Below are 23,282 nucleotides of genomic sequence, written 5' to 3'. Positions count from 1 at the left end.
GAATTCATTTTATTGTGGGTATACAGATGTAATTAATGTATCTGTTAGATGCTTGACCACCCAGTTAATAAAGGAACATGCAGCCGGCAAACAGCGAATAGTTGTTGAATATGTTGAATACTTGTTTTTTAAACGGCTAAATTCCAACAAAACAGAATATTTAGTTACATAACCTTTTTTTCCATCTGACATCTTGCAAGAAATACAGTTTACAGTTAACAGAATGCAAATGTGTATGTGTGCACTAGGCACACAACCTCAAGGCGGTAATTCCAATTTTTCCAAAAGGTGCTGCAGACGTTTTAGGAAACTCCGCTGCCATTGTGCAAGTGCTGAATATCATTTGATGTATTTTTTTTAATTGCTGGTGGATGAAATGAAGGAAAATGTCAAGCTGTAGAAAGATAGCATTTAAAATCAGATGATAGTTAATCAAAACCATTGTAGGATGAGAGATAGCAGCCCATGTCACCCTCCCAGCAAAAAATAAAATAAAAAATGAAAGCCCGCTATCTTGAAGAGCCATTGAGAGCTCTTGACAGTGATGGATCCTCACCTGATCTGCTCTGTATTATCAACCTTGGCCAGCGGGCAAACAGTATATACATCTTACAAGCTGCCCTGGTGTCAACACACTCCAAAGTAAGTATTGGCTTGAGCATCATGGAGAGACATCTCCAGGTATGATATGGTTTTACAGCGTGCCGTATGTTTTGTAACGTTAAAGACCTGAGGCGGTTTGGGAACATATTGGTTGGTATGGTAAAAAAGTATTGTTAGTTATTTGTTAGTATTAAAGTGTTTTTTCTCGTTTCAAGGACCGTTACAACATCCACACACCAGTACTTCTTTCCATTCTATAATATATTTTTAGTTTGAATTCACTTTTCTTATGATTTATGTTTTTACTTTTCATACGTTAGAAAAATCGAAATAAAAGTGTGGCAAATGGTCAAAGGAATGTAGAAAACAAGCCATTGTGGTGCCTCTGTGAGATTGTGCTTAGGCACAGCAGTGCCAACATCATAATCACTTGTAAGTGATGTTATTTGTCTTTAGTGAGGATGCAAACATTTGGTGTTGCACTAAAAACAAAATATAAATCGGGTGGATGTGATGTCCATAGGTCTGTACGTATCTGGTCACAAACCAAAAGTTTTGGAATTGTTTTTAGTTTCAAGCTTTGCTGGAGTCCGCAAATTTATTAAAACGTATGCTCAGCTTGAATATCTTTAAGAATTTTTTTTTTTTAAGACCTTTTTTATAATATCATCAAAAACGTCAATGTCATAGTGGAAAATCAAACTTTCACTCTGAAACGGATGTCTTGTATTTGGGGCCAATATAGTACAGTATTTCCTAAACAAAACACAGTAGACTCAGACATTCCATGCTTGCCATATTCACTTCATAACCTTTTTGCAAAGTGCAATTTCTTTTTGGAAGCTCGCTGATTCATTCATGAAATTGTTATTATAGCCTGTTCCTATGGGGAGTGAATGGCCACTATGTCACATCATTAACACCAAATAGCCATTTGGCCATTCTATTTCTGAATTAACCCTGGATGAGGTGGGTGTAATGGTTGTTATGTGGGAGTGATGGAACATTCAAAACACATTGTGAGGGCAATTTCATTTGCACTCACGGCACATGGTTCAGTTCTGGCTGGACAGGCTTGTTGTGGTTCTGTTTTTCTGGGGCCCTGAGAAGAGGGGGAAAACCTGGCCTCTCTTGATTTAAGGGAATAATAGGGGAGATTGAAGTCCTGCACTGCTTCACGTTCAGTCCAACGTTTGGGAACCCTGTAGCCTCTTACAAACACACTATGTTAAACTTAGTCTGACATTAATCTTGTGGTGAAGAATCTGTTGCAGTTTGGGCTTCAATTACTGCACAGTTGTCTCTTTTCTTCTATCTCGTACTACCTTCAGGCATTGTTGTGATTGTCTTGATACCTGTGGGGATTATTGTTTTACAAACTAAAGCTGCAGTAAGTCTGCACAGCCTAGATGTAATACTAATCCTGCATGCATCAATTCAGACCTGCGACTTATCTTGGGTATTAAGCTCCACACGGGCAGCTGCACTTATGAAGTGCAGGCTCTTTCATTCTGCTACATGATTTGATACTTGGATAAGATAAGAGGATGATTACATTTTTTTTAGATACACTTTCTGCTGTTACATAGCAAGACAACATCAACAACCAAATATCTAAAACCACGGTCAGAGAACAGAAATCATGCAGATTAATGTTCTACCTGTTGAAATGATATGCACTATTATGGTCCTTGTGTTTGTCTTATATTGTACTATGAAAAGGCCTGGTCACCATTTCAAGCTAAACATATTGAAAGCTATGTATGCACATATAACAATCATTACAAGAGAGGAAAAACAGGTTGAATTGTAGACGAACAACTCTCAAGTGCAGCACCGCTGTGTCTGCCCAACTCCCCACCTTGTCCCTAAAGTGAGTGCGTGTGTTGTTGAAGGTGGTCCTGGTGTTTTCTGCCTCGAGCTCCAGTCACGCGTTTATTCCCACCCAGTAGCGCTGTGTACCCACGATGGCCCCACGAGGGCCCCGGGGTGCAGCGTTCACTCCCGGCGACAGACCATATCCATCATCCTCGACAATATGGACGCTGCCCTTCAACACTGTGTTGTACAGATCCATTGACTTGTTGATCCAGTCCACCTTGGCAGGGTTGAACACATCCATGCCGGTATGTGTTTATGTGCACTCACGTGCAGTAATTGAAAATTAGCCTGCTTCTGGCCACATGAGGCTCTGTACGCATTTGGTGCTTATTTCCACTTTGATTGTTTTAAAGATTTCTTAAATTGCTACATGCAAATGTTTCAGAAATACTGCCATTATCAAGACAGTCAATGAAGAGGCATCTGTGCGTTTACACTGTGCTCACTACTGGCAGCGTCACCAAATCCTACAGATTGACACACAAGTCTGTTTGCATGACAAAAATTAAAACTACGCAACATGAATGTTTCCTCTGTTTTATTGAGTGTTGGATTGTGCGTGCAGGAGACTGATACTGACAGCTTTACAGCATGTTTTAGAACCTTATTGTTGTCTCTCAGGACATTTATTTGTAGGGACACCAAATAGTTATTAGCCAACTGCTGATTGAATTTGCTGATTGAAAGAATTTGTACCACAGTGCATTGCTGCCACCTAAAAGTTTCTGCTATCAACTGGTTAATACAACACATTCAATAACACAAGCTGTCTGCCAGCTGCTCACTGATCTGTTCTGAGCTCTCTTCACTTTTAAAAATATTTTTTTCAAAAGCTCCTGGAAAGTGTCAGGCATAAACTGACACAGGTGCATCTCAAAGCTCCGGTGTTTAAGATGCAAGCAATGCCTGTTAAATGTATGAATTCACTTACTGTAGATCTCACCAAAACAAAAACCAGGAGTACCAGCGTGGTAACTGAATCTGCAGCTTAGATGAATATCATTCTTTAAATATATTGACTTGGCTGCTTATGATTAGTGAGTAGGCATCTTCTGATGCTGAAAACCAGATCAAGTACAATAAATGCAAGTTCAGTTGATGGAAACCAGTGATAATATACAATAACGTCATTAGCACAATGATTACATTAAAGTAAAACACATTCCAGAAGGTACATGAATTAAATAATAAACATATGCCATACACATGCCAGCAAATGGAGCCTGTTTGTTTGTTAGGCAAGTGCACAAGAGAGGAGAGTAATGGATGGAATGTAACTCAATCAAACATACGAGTCCTTACAATTTAAATGTATCTGTGTTTCAATAAAGACATGCTGGGAACTGTTAGATGTCGAGTTCTCAGGCTGCTGTGTTTACGTTGGTGAGTTCATTTTGTTATATCTGTTATTTCCAGTGTTTGTGTTGTTTCTAGTGTTTAGCCAAGTTCAGCCAATTGTGTGCTCGCTGTGTCTTTATATCAAGCATAGAAACGTGTGCAAAAAGTAATATCCATTTTCCCCTCTCTTGGCAAGAGAGCGAATAACAATATTTTACAGAATATTATTTTATTGATTTAAAGATAGATAAGATCAAATACAAATGGAAGAATTTTTTTGCATTGTCAAAACTAAAATCATCATCACAAAATAATTTGTCTTGGAAGTGAGAGCCTTGCTCATTAGGTTACAGCACTGAGCCTTTGTGAATGACATATCCAGACACGGAGGACGAGATATTTGATTATGATGACGCTGTGTTGGGGGCCACACGCCACCTGTTCTGCTGTTGTAGGGCAAAGCTTCTCTCTCCTCTTTCCTCATGTCATGTTTTTGCAAAATTTACACACACGGGAAGGAGAGCCTCTAACATTCATCTCAGCAGTGATGGCATCTATATTAAGATGACAAATTTGTTTCTGTCACCAGATGACGGACTGGGACTACATGTCAAGACGCAGGTGAAGTCAGGAAGACAATGATTTGTGGCCAAGCCGCATATCTTTTGCTCTTGCGCCGTCTCTGTGTTTGTCAGCTATTTTTAGTTTTTGAGGGAAGGGAAGTCGAAAATGAAGAATTTCATAGTCCCTTTGGGTTGAACCAAAACGGTTTTCCCAAAATGTTTAGTGATTTATGTTAGCATTTAGATAGAAATCGCCATGATTACAAGCCATTCTCTCGTAATTGTTATTCCTCCCTCACTCGCTAGCTTATCCTTAGTGTATGATATTCCTGCAGGGCAGTTCTCTGCTCTCAGGCCAGATTACTAACAAGGCGAGCTACAGACGTGCACACAGCTCCCGATTCGATTTCAGATAAGGAAAATATCAGGGCATCCAGAGGGGAAAATGCTTCAATGAAGACAGATTTCATTTATCTGAGATGTGTGAAAGCAGGGGTAAGAGGGGGGGGACAAAGTCATCCATGTAATATATTTCTATGGAGCCGTGTTTATGCATAAGCAACAGAGAAAAGAAATGAGAGAACAAGAGGGGGTTGCGTAGGAGGTATATGGAAGCAGATAGTGTTATGAATTTCATATTACGATTTTATCATTTAGAGCATGTAGCTAGCGGAAGGCATCCAGCCTTTGCTTATATAATCTGGTTGAAGCTGTTTATGCTTCCCAGCAGCCTCTCAATGCACTCTGAGGTGACTACAGGCACTCGTCCTTATTGTGTGCATATTATTCACATGTCTAATGAATAATACGTCTGTCTGGCTCATTAGAAGTCAAAATATCAACTGTCTCGGGTAGTACTAAGGGTGGAACCGGGCAGTAGTCCCACCTGGTTCACTCTGAGTCATTGAGTACCATGGTGATAGTGTGACGGCAGCCGCTGGCTGGGAAATGGACTGTGCTCCCTCCCACGCAGCGGGACATGGTTACCTTGGTGCCTGGGCCACAGCAGTGTTGAATTTTCATTAAGCCCGTGCGGATGACTGTTCCTGGAAAAATAAGTTAAACGTGGTCCTGCGAGGCAACTGGAGAGAGACCTACAAAGCTGCGCAGCATTGCCTCGAAGCAGCCACATTAAAAGGAGTCCAAACGAGTTTAATGAGGGCACAGGTATTTGCACAATTTGCAGCAGTTCTTTATTTACCTCATATCCACTTGTACTGTTAAACTTTGCACTCTTACATTAGCCCCTACCTGTCCCTTTGTGTCGCTCTTTCACACAGGATAGCTTTTCTGGGCCGCACGCGCCAAACTAGCAATTTCCCTGTCACTGGTCTCTCATTCCAGAGCCTTTTTGTTACATTTCTTTTTCGTTGTCAGAATCACTTTTTACCGCATTGAATCTTTTGACTTTCCTCCCACATTAAGAAATGCATTAACACACTGTTGCATTAGCAAAAACCTTTACACACCTCAGAAATAGTAAAACCCAATCCTCTGTTGAGGACGTCCACATTAACAGAGAAGTGTTTCTGGACCGATAGGATCCACCTGACGGTTGACATTTAAAGAAATGAAATATTCCCTGTTTGTTTCAGTGTGAAACTGTGCTTGTGTGTGTCCACGCTGTCCGCTGTGAGCGCACCGGGTGCGTGAAGCGGCCTCCCAGCGCCTTGTTAGGCTGTCTGGGTGCAGCGACTTAAGCCTTGAGGAGGATGTACGGCAAGACAGAAACATGTCGGGGCCTGGAGAGGAGGTGGAGAGCCTCCGACCATTCCTTTTTTTAATGACACTCTGATACTCTGCCTGAGGTCCAGTCGCAGCAGCAGCTGCTTTGTTTTAAATAAAGCAAAGCCTTTCTCCCAAAAGGGATTTCCTCATAACTTCAAGGGAAAACAGCTGTCCACCATGGCCAGTTTAACGCTACAGCATACACAACTGGAAAGAAAAACACCAAACAGTGAGGAGGAGATGCCAATTACTTTGAGTTGATTACCTTTGAGAAATGCCTTCATATTTCTTTGCATGAATCCTCAAGTGGTCTGAAGAACCACACTACCTGCAGAGTGTCCTCAGTGGCTCGTAAGAAGCAATCAGGTGATTGTTTCAGAAATATCTGAACAATCATTTTGCCGGATAAAATAATGAAGCAGGCGGCATAAGTAAGCTTTTGCATTTATTTTTGTTTATTGACTGATATTTTCTGAAAGTTCCAGCTTTGAAGCTTTCTTGATCCATTTACAGAGAATTGCAGAATCCGATGTAGATTTTCTTCAGCGGCGCAGCAGAGAGTTCAACCATTTCTTCACAGCGTTTCTTCTCCTAGTCCTTCTCACTCTGTTTCTCTTCTGTTGAGCCCCCCGTGAAGTCCCACATCAGAGCTTTTGTTTGATGAAAACAACCAGCAGTAGGGAGATTGTGGGAGAAGGACAGGCAACGGACTCAGTCTTGAAGGCCCACACGCCTTCATTATTCAGTTGGAATCTATTGAGCATCTGGGACTAAATAATTCATCAACATCGACCTAGTTGCAGGGTGCAAAGTTAGGTACTTGGATGTCATCGGACGTTCTGATAAGAGCTGCTGCTGCAGCGTGATAGCAGCCATGGTTAGATTCATGCCGTGTCTAACCGCGAGCCGCTTCTATCTGCCATGCCATCTCTCTCTCTCGCTGGCACACTAATGATGTGTTGCGGCTGCAGGAGTGTGAGGCTTAGGACAACAAACTCCTCCCAATTAGTCTGTGCAGACTACAACTCTGGTCAGAGCTGGACACTAGCGGGACACTATCGTAATTCAGAGCCAGCATGAGAAATAATGACAAACAACTCGGACAGGAAGGTATATGGAGAATTCTAATTCCTCTGCTTTTAGAGGCATTTGGAGCTTTGGCAAACATATAAGTGACACCTATAGCTTTGGCTTCAAAGAGTCCTGAGTGTAACCGTGATATGATTTGTCTGGGATTATCATAATAGAGAGAGAGAGAGAGAGAGATAATGGGGGAAAAAACAACAGGAGGACAACAAGTATGTTTTTTTAAGATTAATGTTTCTGTCAGAAAACTTTGAACAGAAATCTTTTCTAGTAGATAATCTCAGCGTTACAATTAGTGAAGCAATAATATTCTAGCAAACACACTCCATTTGTAAAAAAATGTAAAAAGGCAATATAATTCAACAACCTGATCTGTTGGCATTTGAAGTGGGATAAGAATAAAACCATCATTACCAGGGCTATGATAATTAACAGTGTACATGTTACATCAAATGGCTTGTGTGCATTATGAGCAAATGAGTTGTGCCATGGAAATGAAGGATGTTGGGGCCCTTAACAAGGATCAGACAGAAAGATGAGAAGTTATGAGGGAGAATCTGCATGTTTGCTTGCAGTTTAGTAGACAGAGAGGTTGTGTATTTGTCTTGATAGTGTGGAGTGAAGCCGTTTTCTGTTTTCAATCAACACAGAATTTACCGACTCATCATATCACATCATTTCTGGCGTTTGGAAAAAAGTAAATGGATTTACACAACGTCTTGACAAGCACCAGAAAACCGTGTTTCAGTTAACACTCATCGAATGTATTATTGTTCCAGATGGAGAGAGAGGGAGTCCTGCAAAACACAAGCTTGTATTGGACAAAAACAGGGCTTACAGGGGGAGAAAAAAGCCAAACAGAAATGGAGTGGGGCAAATAAAAACAGCAAGCGTCCTCAGTGGACTACATAACCGGGACAGCAGTGGCATGGTTCAGATGAACCCTTCAGATGCCTTCAGTGTCCTCCTGACTTTCAGCTCGTCTCCGAGGAGACGTGTTGTGTGCCAGACAGAATTCACCAAATTAGACCTGAGAGAAAACAATGTGAAAACCCAGGGTCTCTCCGTAGAAACATGCCGACCGGTTATCACAGCGAGGGTTCTCTGGCTCTTGAGCACCTGGTTAGCAGCCCACGGCCTCCACTCCTCTCCACGCCGGGATGAAGAGGGGGAGAACACGCGGAGAATTGTACCAATGTATGGCGTTATAGTAAAGTCACCTGATCCATACAGCATATATCAGAGCGTGGCATTTGACGGCGAGTAGTTGAGCGTTTGTGGGCAACAGATAAGTGTTTTGTGGTGGTTGTAGATAACCGGATGACACTGCTGACTAAGCCTTAGTGAGCATGAATGTAGACCGTGGCTTTAAAGGGACATCTCATTAAGGAAGTCTGTCATCAATCGTCAGCGATCGAAAACCACCATGACAGTGTTAAAGAAAGCGCCGGGGTGCCTTCGGCTGAGTCAGGTTGGAATTTCCTGGTCCACCTCCCCTTTGATGGTTCAATCAGTGCATCGTCGAAGGTCAATCAATAGCTTTACCCATCTAGGAAGTCCCAAAAGATTTGTTTTTATCATCTTGTCTTTGTATATAAAACTCCCCCAACACCTAAAGAATTGCAAATGACACTGGGCTTGAAAACTATGAACATTTCAAACACTAAAAGCATTTACTCTCTCCAGTCATTGTGTGTTTCATACTCCCAACTGTCTCCCCAGGTCTACATCTCATAGGACTATGTTCTCTGCTGCTCCCGGCAGGCAGATAAATGAGCTGTGCTTTAGGTTCACCGTGGTTTCAGCACTTTACCGCTAGATTAATGATGCTTTGCAAGCCCAAAGCCTTTGCTTTTAGCATTTCAGAAGTACCGCCATAAAATGAACTACAGGTACATCTTGTTTATCCGCTTATGTATTGGGACTGTCTTTCCTCGGGGCATGATGCTTTGCACATCAGTGAACTTGACTCTGAGCTGAGCTAATGAACTCTCCAAAACACGCACAATTTTTTGAGGGGAAAACATAAAAAAGACAGTGATATTTAGATATAAAAACCTTGTTTATCTTTAACTCAGAATCAGAGCAGTGTCAAAATCTCCTAATACACAGACCGTGTTATTTCTCCTTTGAAAAAAGACAGATGTGTCTTTTCCAGACATCCCAGGTACCAGTCATTTTTTATCACAGTGGCTAAATTGCACGGTAAGCCCGTCACACAGCCCCCATAGTCACAGGTTAAAAAAAAAGTCAAGCATTGGAGGAGGACACCATGAATTGGTAATGTTATTGCATTTCAACCGGGTCATGACCACATCAAATGTTGAACTACACACTAATCCTGCCTGGCGGACTAACTCCCAGCTAACATACAAAATCACAAGAGCGTAGATTTGTAGGCTTACATACACTATACACACGAGATTCATTTAAAAGTAAAGGATAGGGTTGATATTTTTATAAGATTTAAAAAGTATTGGATTTAGAAGTGGCTTAAAGGCACATTCAAGCCACACTTTGACAGGCCTTGTCCTTGGAGGGTGAAATTGTATTTTTTATGGTGGTACAATACAAGTATACATTGCGGCTGTTGCTTATTTGAAAACCTCAATCAAAGTGCAACGACATTATGTATGTCTGAGTGATGCAAAAAGGGCAGATCTTGCGTAGCCGTTTTTTTCTTGAAGTAAGGAGAGAATGTTATTTTCCACATATTAAATACTGGATTCCATGTCTGGACCTTTGATTATATAATCGAAGTATAGAGAAAAAACAATCAATTTACGTTATTGTATTATGCTGCTGTGATGAAGTTGAAAGCCTCTGGCTGTATAGCTGTCTAACCTGAATGAGGGAACCTGGACACAAACATGTTAATATGAACAGGCATACACTTCCACTGAGGTTATCCTATAGGGAGTAAACCTACTACTCCCACATCACATTGCTTCCTCTTCCCCATTTGCAAATAAATTGGAAGGACAGAGTCTGAGACAGAGAGAGAGAGACTGGTAACGTGGGAAGAAGAGAGAAGGAGTATCGATTACCTGATTCCCGTTCCTCTGCCAGTGAGTACAGAGTGTCAACATCTCCCGCCAGGAAAAACAAATCACGCGGCTGAAGTGATGGATGTGGCACTCCGAGATCCGGGGGTTTTGCCATCTGGATGGCCGACACTGTATATCAGCCTCATGCACAGCAAATTAAATATACATTTGGACGTCTTCCCCGGGCCTGCACGGATGCACCAAAAACAGCCCCTCCGCCACAACTCCCTTAATGGGTTTGATCTATCATTTCCAGGTCTATTATGTAAAAATTATGTTGGACCGTGTACCGAATGCCCAAATGATGTTACAGTCACAACGGAATTGCATTATATGAAGCCAAATGGCTGTTAGGCAAATGACATCACCTTTAATTTCCTTAAAATGAGTCAATACTAATCCAACTTGCAGATCTAGTTTGATGCACAGTCAAACATCAGCAAAATAATGGAACAAATCGAATAAAACCTGAGGTCCATCTTCAATTTCGGGGCTTATGCCTTTCTCACTTCTTATATTATTTTGTGGATGTCGTACATATCCATACTAGAGAATGAATGTGCAACAAATAATGCCAATCTTCTACACAGGGTTCTAAAAAATAGTACAAAGTGGGTATTTAGAGGTGCAAGGCTACATGTATAGCAGCAGGTTATTCTGTTTAGCAGAAACTCCAAGTGAAAATCAAAGCCAGCCCCGAAGACGCTGCTTTGCTTAAATGAAATGACATGATCTTTAATGCACAGCTGATCAAATTGCCTGCAGTAATACTATAAAAAACAATGCAGTGAAATGTTTTAAAATATACTTTTTTTTCCTGGTCTTTTGTTTGCTCCCCCCCCGTCCTAAGAGTGGCACTTTTATTGTGTTGGTTGGGTGATCACTTTCATTGAAAAAAGTTAAACGGATTTCGGTGTGTAATAATAAAACACTTCAGTCCAGCACATGCAATCGTTCAGGTTTTTATTTTTATCCTGGAAAGTATGTTGATGAAGTCTCCCCCCGCACTGCCCTTTGTTTTCCCATCTCTCTCTCCGAGCCTTCACGGTGGCTTGTCCTCTAAATGTCGCGGGCGTGCCGCGACGCCTCTCAACCAATCGGTTGCCGCGCGATCCGAGCGCGCGAGTTGACAACTGTGCCGTGAACTTTAGCCTCCGCTCTTCCTGGATAATCAGACCTCGTTTCTGTGAGGACCGTGCGGCCTGGAAAGCAGTGCAAAGGCGGCATGTGACGGACAATTCCAGCAGCCAAACAGTGTGTCTGTATGGATTCACATCTCATCTGCCGCGCTGTCCTGAACCTAAACTAACCCGCCCGGAAACAACCTCTACTCGCAGCTCGGAGTCAGAGCGTGTTGATGCGGATAAGTATGTTTGGTCCTCATCGCGCTGCTGTGTGCTTCTCTCTTTTACAGACAACCGACGACCTGCTGGTGGCGTCGGCCGAGTGTCCGAGCGACGATGAAGACATTGATCCCTGTGAGCCGAGCTCAGGTGGGTTAGGTTAGTCATCTTTTTTTATTCTACTTCTCTCTGGGTGTGTCACTGTGTCTTGGTGTGTTGTAGTCCACCTCCACAAAGACGCTCTGGGTTAACACGCACTGTTTGAGGGAGCAGAGTGGAGCTTTTGTTCGAGCTCGAACACTCGGTTGAAACCGACCGCATGATACACCAATCTGGGAAGTTTACATCCTGCCACACGTTTTGATTTTACTGGTTCTTTTATTTCAATGAACAGGAACAGAAAATATAAATGCAGTTTAACGTTTACTTCCTTTTTAATGTAAAAAGTCTTGTAATGAACTATCTGAATATGGAAAATATGCTTCTAGCATTTTAACTGCAACGCTTAGAGCGATGGTTAATATTTTTGAGAAATGCAACCTATTTTGCTTTCTTGCTGAGTTTTAAATAGGATCAACATCTCTCATATGTGTGCCCTACATGTGATGCTACACTCAGCAGACGGTTAGCTACCGTAACACCAATGTTGGAAACGGGCCACCTTTTAGTCATTTATGACACAGTTAATAAAAAAAATAAAAAATACATTGACCAAATTGTTAAACTATTTTGTAATTTTTTTTTTTTTAAATATATTTTTATTTTAACCAGTACTTTGAGACTAGCTCTGAGTCTCCAGTCTCTGATAATTGAAAGCATAACTAGTACTCTGTACTGCTTAAGGTGTTTTCTTTGTCAAAGAAGTTGGTGTTGCCGTGTTTTAATTGTTTACCATTTCATGGTAAATTTCATCATTGTCAGTACACGGCATTTTCTGATGCGCAAACAGAGTTCCCAGAAAGATGGAAACCGGGAATTTTTAAATTATCAGACCAAAGTGACTCCAATGCGTGAGTGTTAACCCAGAGAGAAGTGTGTGTGTTCCCACTGCTGCGATTTACAGCGATAAGTTCATCCTTTCCTTCACTATTGTTCACGTGAGGTGCAAATCACGTCCCTTTGACTACATGACTAGTGCACATATTAGCATAATAGCATGGGCCTCTTAATACAAACACATTTTTGTCCACAGTTGTTATTGTTTGTTAAAGACGGCTGTTATGTTTAAACACAAGGAAGCACTCTAAGTTCCCTCGGTTGTTTTTAAGAGTTGCTCTGAGAAACTGGGATTGTATATTTGTCTGTTCCCTGCTATGCTGCCAAACGTTTAATCTCCTGCCTTGCCACAAAACAAAAAGGCAATTAAGCCTCACCTCTGCTCCTGTCTTTGAAAGAATGATTTTCAAATGCGTTTTGAAGTGATGAGACAGAGAGAACAATTAAGTCCAGACCCAAGGCTCCCCACTCCATCTAGACGTGCTATCGATCAGTATGTGGTCATAAAACCACTAAATTAATGTCTGCCCCACAGCCAAGACTATCAACCGGTGCTCCAGCGCGTCCTGTTCCGTTGGCCTTCCACTAGCAGATTTTGATTTCGCTAACTCTTATATTATTGCACATTAGAGTGATATTCCCATCGGGATTCATCACAATCGGTACTTCCAACGTACATCAGCCAAGTGTGTGAAATACCACACACACACACACACACAGGGGATCGGTGTGAGGACTGATTCTCACCAGCAGCTTGCTTTAGGATCTTTTTTGACAAGTGCAATCTGCCAAAACATCGGTAGCGCACTGTTCGATGCTCAGGGACGCACACTCCCCGAGCAAAGTATCCCTCTCCTTCTGTGATCACTGAAGGGGATTTGACACCAGAGCTGTGGGCTCCCAAGGTGAAAGCTGTCCAACACCGTATCCTGATTAATATCTCCAATCTGAGCGATTCACACGCTCTGCCAAGCTCCCACCACATCTCGCACGGGTTCGAAGAAGAATAAACAAACCGCTTTCTGATGTTCCTGTTCAGCTAATTCCTTTTAGTGACACAAATGATGCATCGTTTAAGTCTCTTCCTTCCTTGAAGACTCCAAAACCATGTGCTCAGACTTTGCCTCGCATGTTACCCGTATGATAATGTGGGTGCATAAGTCATCCCAAGGGGGTGAGTTTTGAACCAGGACTATGATGTCAGCTAACTGTGACCCGAGGTCAGCTTTAGATCATTCCATGTGTCACCCGGAGTCCCTCGGCAGTCCCTATCAGCAGTTGGTGACATCTATGGCGTAAACTTCCTCATTCCCATGTTGTGTTTCTCTTGGAAATACCACGGAAAGCCAGAGATTATCACCAGGCAGGACTCAGATTAGATCATACTGCAGCAAATTGAATTGCGTCCTCCCCACCCAAACAGAATCAAGATACCAGGGAGGGGGATACACAGTTACGTGACGCTATAACACATCTGAAATCTCTGAAAGCATATTTTACACATAAAATATGTGTAAAATATGCTCCCATATGATCTCACCTTAGACAGAACGGTAAGAGGAGCACTAAAGAGCCTTCATGGGAACGTCTGATTTTAAAGAAATACTATATTAATCCTGACATTTAGCATAAAATAATCCCTTTTTCACAAAAAAGTGTTCATTTAAAGGCCATGGTGACGTGTGGGCCAATCATCTGGAGAAAAGTGCTCAGTTAGGTGAAAATAGACCGTTTAGAAATCTGTCGAGATGGTGCTGATTTTCAAGTACCGACCTCGGTCTTCGTGGGGAGAGTTAATCGAACTGGTTCTTGCCGAGCTGCTTGAGGTCAGCTGGAACGGATGTCTCTTACCTTACTGCTTCATTTCATTTTAGTCGTGCGGGCCATTGATGGAGAGCACTGCTTGCACAGTGACCCGTCACCAAGGTTACCATTCAGCTGCCTTTGTTCCACATTAATTGGCGTTTCCCTTGAGTGTTCTTGCTGCTAAGCATCCTTTTTTGTTCAAATAAACAAAATTCCAATCACCAAGTTCGATCATTTATGATATACACTGTTGGAAAACAAATTCATACGGTCAGTTATTAAAGGAAATATATTGTATTTCCCAAAAATTCTAACTACCCCTTTAAGTATGTTAGGTTCAAACATAACATTATTTATGGATTTTTAACCGCTATAGAGGATTTATAGTTGATTGGTGTAATTATGCCGTCTTTAAAAGGGGAATCTTATTATACCATCCCAAAATGGTGCTTCCATAATTGTTTCTGGAGAAGAAGACAAAATGATATGGAAATATGTGTATGTATATGAGTATATGAGTTTTGGTATTCACACCCTTTTGTGAGTCAAAATAATCTGTTAGTGCTTTTATTCTTTGCTCCCGTAGCCCTTCACTCTCGATTGCCCAGAGGCAGGTTAAGGTCACTCACCGCTTGAATATTTGCTCTCTCATCTTTGTCCATTCTCAAGCCTTCTGCAGGGACACAACTGTATCAGCTGCTAAAGTGTCTGACATTTGCTTTTAGTAGATTCAATTTATGCTCTGGGAAACAATACATAGAGTGAACTAATAAATCACAGTGGAAATAAATTCTCAATGACGGGAATGCAGCCAGCCAGAGGAGGACAAATTAAAGTAAATTATTGTTTTAAAAGTAGCTGTGAGATTAATGAAACATTAAGAGCACAGTTCTGGTTTAAGAGGTCACTGCCCACATTTAATAGGTTATTCAATCATACCCAGCTGGAGCTCAGTGTGTGATCATCCCATTCTTTGCTGAGCACAGTGGCAGGCACCTTGCATGGCAAAAGAATGCCTTCAGCACTGGTTTAAAAAATGAAAAAGCCTTCTGAAGACTAGATGTCCATTGAATGTGACCGGAGCTCATACCCATCAAAAAGCATTGACCTTGCAGCAACACACACGCTCTTTTTGCTAAAATAATTGCTGTATACTTTGCCGATTTATTCAGACAATCGTATGGAATTCTGACATTTTTGTTTTTCAGTGCTCTTTCAGTGGGGATTATGCCATCCAAGTCTTCTTCCTAAGTTCTATTTCAAATGATCTGAGAGAAAACAGGATTTCACACTCACTGTCAGTCTGTCTCTTTACTGATCCCACCGTATTTTTATTTTCAATAATTTTCATGTTTTCTACCACACATATTTTGGGTGTGCTGACATTGATGCTAACACAATGTGTCAGTTTATATGTCTAAGTGGGGCATGAAAGACTTTTCTTTCCAGAGAAAATAAAAGAAGCCCAGCCAAAGGTCAGTTATATTAATGATGAAGGAAACTGGGGCGTGTAAATAATACCCAACAATTCACAGTTGACCAATCAGTAAGTTTTCTAAAGATGCACTTTAATACTGAATTTTTCCTAATTGACCTCTCTGTCTAGCAGCAGTATGAAAGACTCATCAAGGAACCTACTGTCTATTTCCAAGCCAGAAAAGTAAAATTGTGTGCTACCATATTTCAAAACAGTTGGAATTGTTGTTGTTGAAATGTTTAAATTACACTAGTGCAAGTCTTTAGTTTAGAACTGAAAGCTGTTGATCTCAAGGAATATCTTTGTAGCTATACACCCACTGTATGTATCACAAATATGGACCCAAAGAACATGTAACATAATCAAGAGATTAGCTTCAGACCTGTGATGCTCAAGCTGAGTAAGTTTCTTTCATCTCACCTCTTTAAGCAGAGCCCTTTAACTGTGCCGTGTCTTTCGCTGGGCTTATTCAGACACCTTTCAATAACCCCCACTTGCGCACTCCGCTCTCTGTTCATCAGTAGAAGCAAAGCTACTTCAGGCTCACACATGCATGCTGTCATCAGGCGTGCTGCCAGCGTGTCACAAGTACAGGGTGGCTCGCATCACTTTTTCCGAGGACATTGAGATAATCAAAGAGGCATCGGGGATTTTAATAAGTGTTTTGGCTCCGCTGCAGTTGATACAGTGACCTGTCTAGAGACTGATCTCAAACTACTTGATGGCTCTGACAGCTCGTGATTACAGCTGGATACGTGAAGTAAGAAGATGGTATAATCTGGCTGAATAACGGCAATGTGTCACTGAGCATGCCAACTAAGCCTGGAGTCGCTCTCAAGGCCTCCCGCAGCCTCCCACAGCCTCCCGCAGCCTCCCACAGCCTCCCACAGCCACACCTACTCTTAAAAGTAGATGTGGCTCCTTAACGCGGCACGGCGCGCGACTCATGTTTGTCCACCGTTGCAGGTTGGAGAGGGCCGAGTTCACGCCTCATCGCCTTCTTACTCCAAACAACTTCTATCTTGTAATAATGTTTGCCTGATGCAAAACTCAATTTGCAAAGATTCACTATGAAGTATCATCCACATGTACATGAAAGGCCAAGCCCAGTCTGTCCATTCAATATATCCTAAGTAGTCCCGGTTGCTTCATTGCCACTAGAAACGAGCTGCACTCACACCTGAAATAACCCCCACTTCTCTCTCATCCGTGGGCTCCCGTCAGCTTGGAAGCCTGATACCAATTACCAAACAAATGAACCCTACCACGGGACACAAATGAGAAAAAATTGTCTTTAAAGAGGACCATTTATTCAAATTCCGCCTGGCAGTCTGGAATCTCTGATCCCATTCCTCTCCTTGAGAGCAAAAGGAGAGAAATCACATCAGGCACTGCATAGGCATTTACATGACATTTAAATGGTTCTATATCTGTCATTCTAATACATTAAGAGGCCCATTTGTGTTTCCAACCTTTTTCACTAACATTTATGAACATGGGTCATGTATAGGATTGTCCGTGCTTACAAATGCAGACTGGTGAGAGCAAATAATTGACTAAATGTGACTAAATAACGGAAACATTAGCTACTGTCCTCGTGAATAAAACAGCAAGGCGTTTAGAATAGTCTGAATGTGCTACTTTAATTTCACTCTCTGGGATGCAGAGGAGAAAGTTATTCTTCCCTATATGGCTTCACAACTGCATCCTCACTATTCTGCCACGAAGCCTGCCGCCACTTTAAGGTCATTTTCCCCATGTCTAATTTTACCCTTGGGTAAGCTCAAGTAGAGTGTATAAGAGCAGCCATCACTTTAAACACTTGTTTCAGGCGCTATTTCTTTCTCAGCCTTCATTCTGAGGTGATGGAGTGCTAATAAACAGACAGGCAGATGCATTTTGACTGAGGTCTGATGAGGCTTTCTCAAAGGCCCCGTGTCTGCAACATTGCCTGAACCCATCTTGAGGGAAAGTGGGGCCGGGTGCACAGCCGGATTCATGGTGAGAACAAATGGGCCGCATCGTCGGGTGTATCAGTTAATCTAAAGGAAAAGATCCCTGTGTGCCATCTAAATGCAAGCTAATTAACTGCTCATCTTTTTAAATAAAACATGGCTGTTTTGGTGCTTTGCGAAATAGGCTGTTAGTGCTTGAAATGGTGGTCACTACTTGAATACTTTTATTATTCCACTAATGAACAAAAGATGCGGTCTGTGGATCGAGGCTGTCTCACTGATAAATTCTCTGTGCGAAGGCAGCCTGTGGGGAGCCAATCAACAGATCCAGGCGAGAGGGAGTAACCAAGTCCAGTGCAGGAGGTGTTAGTTCACAGAATGAACAGCAGTGCAACGTGGTTCTGTTACCACATGACTCACTAGCTACCGCACGTCTCCGTTCTGTAGGTGCCAGCAGTATAACCGGAGTTCTCCCCTCCATCACCCGGCTGTGTTATCTACGCTTTCAGCTTTTTGACCCCAGACAAAGGCAAATACGAAAGTTACTCACCAATAATACTCGCAGAAAGACTTGTAGTGGAGGAGCCGTGTCAACCAGTGGCTTCTGCCCACGAGGGGGAGAACATTCTTCACACCTGTCTGCAAGGATAAGTGGGCTTGTCAGAAGCAGAGCTAATCTGTTGCAACGCTCAGTCACACTCGATCCACCAGTGGTACTCTCTGCCTGCCCTTGAACGTCTGCTGGCATCGGATGCATACTTGGGCAGCTGATCAGTCTAACCCTGGTGGAAAACATGTCAATGAACCGCAAACAGCATCTTTTTTTTCCTGACAGAAAGCTTGGAGGACTTTTGCCCTTTGCAGTTTACACTTTTGAATGCCCGTTAGGCACGGACGAGATCTAAGCTCAAATAAATCACACCTTACACGTCGCCGTGGGTCATTTTCTGATAATACACTATTCAAAAGGAATGTTTATTGTTGCTCAGGAGATTAATGCACATACAAAATAACTTAATATCCTAAGGCCATCATGACTCCAGAGAGTCTCACTCAGGTGAGGTCACTGAGGTAAACGGTGACGAGAGCACTCAGAGACATACGGGAGCCGTGTTATAACTTTCAGAACAGGAAGTATGCGTGCTGATGTGCAATAACCGCTCTCTTCACTGGTGGAAACAGTCCACAAGAGTACAGCACGATGCCATCAGTGTCATTGAACACTTACAGTTCTTTAATGTTTCAGCGAAGGATAAAAACAAATGACTTGCAGAATATTTGATCCTTGTTAACTATAAAAAATTGTGTAAGAGCATGGCACAGTTCTTAATATTGTAATTGCAAAAGGAAATCTGCTTATATATTGTGCTCCTTCAACATTGAGAAATAGCCACAGAGTGGTGTTCAGGTGTATAATCTTATTCATTCTGCTTGTCCTTCATGGCTCAGGGAGAAACAACGTTTTCTATACAACGAGGCTCAGAGAAATAGCAAAATAGTCAGAGTTTGCTTCTCTCTTCTTTTTTCTTTTGGATGTAAGAGATGAATACAGAGTTGCTCTCTACCTTGAACACTGAGTTCTTGATTACGAAGAAAGTTATTTGTGTTGAAATATCGCTCGAAGCAAGATCAACGGTTTTAAAGAATGAAGAAACATTGTTCTTGTTTAACGTGGAATTTCTTATTTAAGCTGGTTTGATATCAAAGCAAAAGAATCCACTCAAAGATTTCAATCATTTTTGTAAACCAGTATGTTCTTGAAATAAATTGTCAAAAGAAAAGAACTACAAAATGTGACAGCACATATCAAATTAATATCAAATATTTATTACAGGTATGTATTACTGTATGTTGACAGCTGGCATGATAAATGTAAAATGTAACTTCTTGAAAAATGATCACACATGTCTTCTTGATCAATATTCAATATTCACAAATATTCCGGTGAATATTTTAGGTACTATTACTGTACATGCCATTTGGTTTTGATCATGTATCCATTTTTTAACATGAAGTTTCAATATGTGATTAGTGGTTCACTAAATTAGTATCACTACTACTGTAGAATAAATCATACCCGTCTCAACGATCACTGCGGCTCCATGAACACACAAGGGCAAAAATAAAACTAACTGCTTCTTTTCAAATATCCGGTCAGCCTTTATCGCTGTTGCTCTGTGATATAATGTGGCCTGGCCATGCATGTGCTAAACAAAGCAGTACCGCATTTACCTTCATGTGGTATTCTTGTTTTAATTGGCAGCATTTCCGCTTCAGTATAAAACCTTGTGTACCATTATAACGGTAATAAACGGAGTAAAGAGCGTTTTGCTTCATCGTGCAGGATTCCCGTTGCGATAGTACAGGCTGTTCAGTGCATTACTCAGTAAATGTTCCTGCACACTGTGGCCAACGACAAAGAGCCGCAGCACAAGTACAACACGGCAAAGCCTGCTGAATAACTTTAACATAGCTGAAATGATTCAGACCTACATGGCAACACAGCTATTTATGTGTCAGTTTGTCCGGTATGCAAATCAAAGCGTAACACACCTATGATGCAGACCCAGCTGTAAATCGTTAAAAGGTGTTTTTTCCCAGCGGAATCATATTGCTTTCACTTCTAAATGTTTGTGTCGACTGTTTGGATTTTACAAACGCAACAAAGAGGGCTTACGCTGAAATGATGACTTCTACAAAAAGACGCGGCAGACGTGCCAAGAGGACTGAATAATACCAGGAGGTTGGCGTGTTTTCAGAATATGCTCCATTGAAAGGCATCTTTTCAGAACAGAAGTGAGGACAGCCGTTGGCCAAATCTGCTGAGTCAGTTGAAGACTTGTTTCCCTCTGAAAAGTATTTTCATGCAGTTATGCTGCTTGGAAAGTATAGTGAATGTTGGAAATGTGCTTTGTAAATTCATGACTGGGCTAAATAATGTGCAGGAATAAAGGTATTTTAGCCAATAAGATAAAATGGATCTACTTTTGGCAAAGTCAACAAAATGGTCCAGCCCCTCCATTTATTCAGGGCGTATATATACATATATATATATATATATATATATATATATATATATATATATAGAATTTGTTGAGTAATTTGGTGGCTATTCTGTGAATGTCAAAGGATTCATTTAACTGTGCAACTTTTTAAAGGATGTAATATTCAGAACCTGCCTTAAGGCATGGTGTATTTACTACCACTCAATAATAAACTGTCATGTGGCTCCACACATACTGGGAAAAATGCATCACAACTATAAATCCAGTTATACTTATAGCGAGACAATGTAACAGAGAGTGAGCTGAGATCACTGTTGGTAATCGTATGTCCTTCTCCCATGCAGCCAATCCCACCGGGGGCTACCCGGGGACGCCGGAGGTCTTCCGGGAGTCCAGCAGCACGACGGGGATGGTGGTCGGCATCGTGGCGGCAGCGGCCCTGTGTATTCTCATCCTTCTTTACGCCATGTACAAATACCGGAACAGAGACGAGGGTTCGTACCACGTGGACGAGAGTCGCAACTACATCAGCAACTCAGCGCAGTCCAACGGCACTGTTGTCAAAGAGAAACCGGTGAACACCGCAAAGACCTCAAGCAAGAGTAAGAAGAACAAGGACAAAGAGTACTATGTGTGATTGTCAAAGCTTTGGTCTTTGCCAGACCAACCTGGACATTTGTGCGACAAATCAGGACATCAACATGTGTATAGTATAATAACAAAGATGAACATTATTTAGTCATTTTTCCTACAGGACAATGCTCTGAAAAGTGAATATGAAAAGCGGAAAAATTCTTTAGACTGAAGCACTTGGGACAGTTGAAAAGATTCAGCCCAGATGGAGACTGATAGGAAATGTCTCTGGTGGCCAGAGGAAAATGAACTAAATACATAACTAACATGACAACCAAACAATGGTAATTCATCTGTGACTTGTTTCCTTGGCCAGGATCATGCGATCAAACTCCCCTGTTTCTGGTAAACAGAGGAGCTGAAGCACTTTGAAAAGGGAGAATCAGCATTACAAACTTACTGTTTTCATATACATCCCCTGTGTTTGTGTTGATGGAACTTTTTCTAGAGCAAATGACACAATGCATAAATAGATACATACATAAATACGCCAAACATCTACTGGGGATGAAAAAAAAAAATCAGATGTTGAAGTTAGAAAGAAAAAAAAGTGATGGCCGGCAAAGACTAATACATGGCTGACTAATCTTCTGCGGTGCAAGATGAGAATGGATGGCAGTTTCCTTTGAAAGACTGTGTTTTAAAAGAATATGTCAGAAATCTGGATACCTACGTTTTCAAATGGTGTGAACTCAATGGGAATAGTTTCCTCCTCGTGGGGATGTCTCTAAAGTGATCATTTGGGAGCCATGCACGCAAAAATTATCTTATTACAGTACATATGTTTATATACAGTGCGACCACATCTATATGTGCTTTCTGGACTGTGACAAAGTGGTGTTTTATAGCCTGTTGTATAGATGATGCTAACTATAACTGCTCCTCAACCATTTTGGAATAAAACAAAAAAAAAGACAGAAAGAAGACATAAGTGTTAATAAGTGTTGCTAGACATAGAAGATTTTATGAAGCCATCCTCATTTTTCTCAGTTGGATAATAATGTAATCCTCCCTTGTTTTTTACATGTGTTCCTATATAGTTTTTATACAAATGCCAACCTGACATTGATGGTTCCGGAGCAGTAGTAGCCTAACCATTCCCAGAAACTGCACAAAGCGTTGATAGACGCAGAACGGAGCATGACAACCTTTGTGCGACGCTCTTTTAAGGATACCGGTAGAATCACTGCCTTCCTTCTCAACCTTGACTTACATGACTGAGAACATGAGAGATTTGATGATGATGGATGATGACGATCAATTAAAATAAATAAACTTTTGCTTGTTTTTCAAGTGGTATTACAAGGTTGTCTAATATGTCCTTGGGCTGATGCAAAACCACAGGAAAAAATCTTAAAATAAGTCTCCATTTCAACTGTTCTGTGTTTGTTCTGTCATTCTGTCAGTCAATTCTGCTTTCCGGAGGCCTGTACTTGGAATGAGTATGAGAAAGATGACCATGAACTATAAATAATGATTATAAATTCTCTTTGTTTGCTCTTCTTTTTTTGTTCTTGTGGGTGTTTTATTTACAAATGTTACTCTTCTTGTACTCCACAGAAAGAAATATTTTAAAAGAACTAGTTTTGACCAAACTGAACACCAGACAAAGTGTATCAGATAATTATGCAGGCGTTTGATTTCATTCAAGTATCCTATTCATTATAAAAAAGTATTCTGCTTAAGCATTGCAATGCAATAACATTTAACAGAAAGGAACATTTTGATATTTGGTTTCCTTTTTAAAACCAGAGACTACATTATCCATAATTAGGGGTGATATTTTTATTTAAAAGGTTGGTCAGATTAGATGGTTAGGGT

At 41.3% G+C, this 23,282-nt stretch overlaps 1 protein-coding gene across 50 annotated transcripts in view; it reads left to right on the top strand.

Moving 5' to 3' along the window:
• The window catches only part of LOC120820365 (neurexin-1a), a 192,650-nt gene extending 169,702 nt beyond the window's left edge, over window positions 1–22,948 (top strand). For 35 of the 50 annotated variants that reach the window (XM_040178030.2, XM_040178037.2, XM_078104183.1 and 32 more), the window contains 2 exons: window positions 11,661–11,748; window positions 21,173–22,948. In XM_040178030.2, the coding sequence (XP_040033964.1) occupies window positions 11,661–11,748; window positions 21,173–21,465 (381 nt within the window). In that variant the 3' untranslated portion in view covers window positions 21,466–22,948. The remainder of the gene's footprint in view (window positions 1–11,660; window positions 11,749–21,172) is intronic. The other 15 variants (XM_040178031.2, XM_040178038.2, XM_040178029.2 and 12 more) reach the window with 1 other exon arrangement.
• Window positions 22,949–23,282: the final 334 nt, after the last annotated feature.

The sequence above is a fragment of the Gasterosteus aculeatus genome, chromosome 6 (assembly GCF_964276395.1).
Source record: "Gasterosteus aculeatus chromosome 6, fGasAcu3.hap1.1, whole genome shotgun sequence".
NCBI classification, from domain to species: Eukaryota; Metazoa; Chordata; class Actinopteri; order Perciformes; family Gasterosteidae; genus Gasterosteus; species Gasterosteus aculeatus.
The sequence above is the reverse complement of the archived record's forward strand: the minus strand, read 5'-3'. Positions and strand labels throughout refer to the sequence as shown.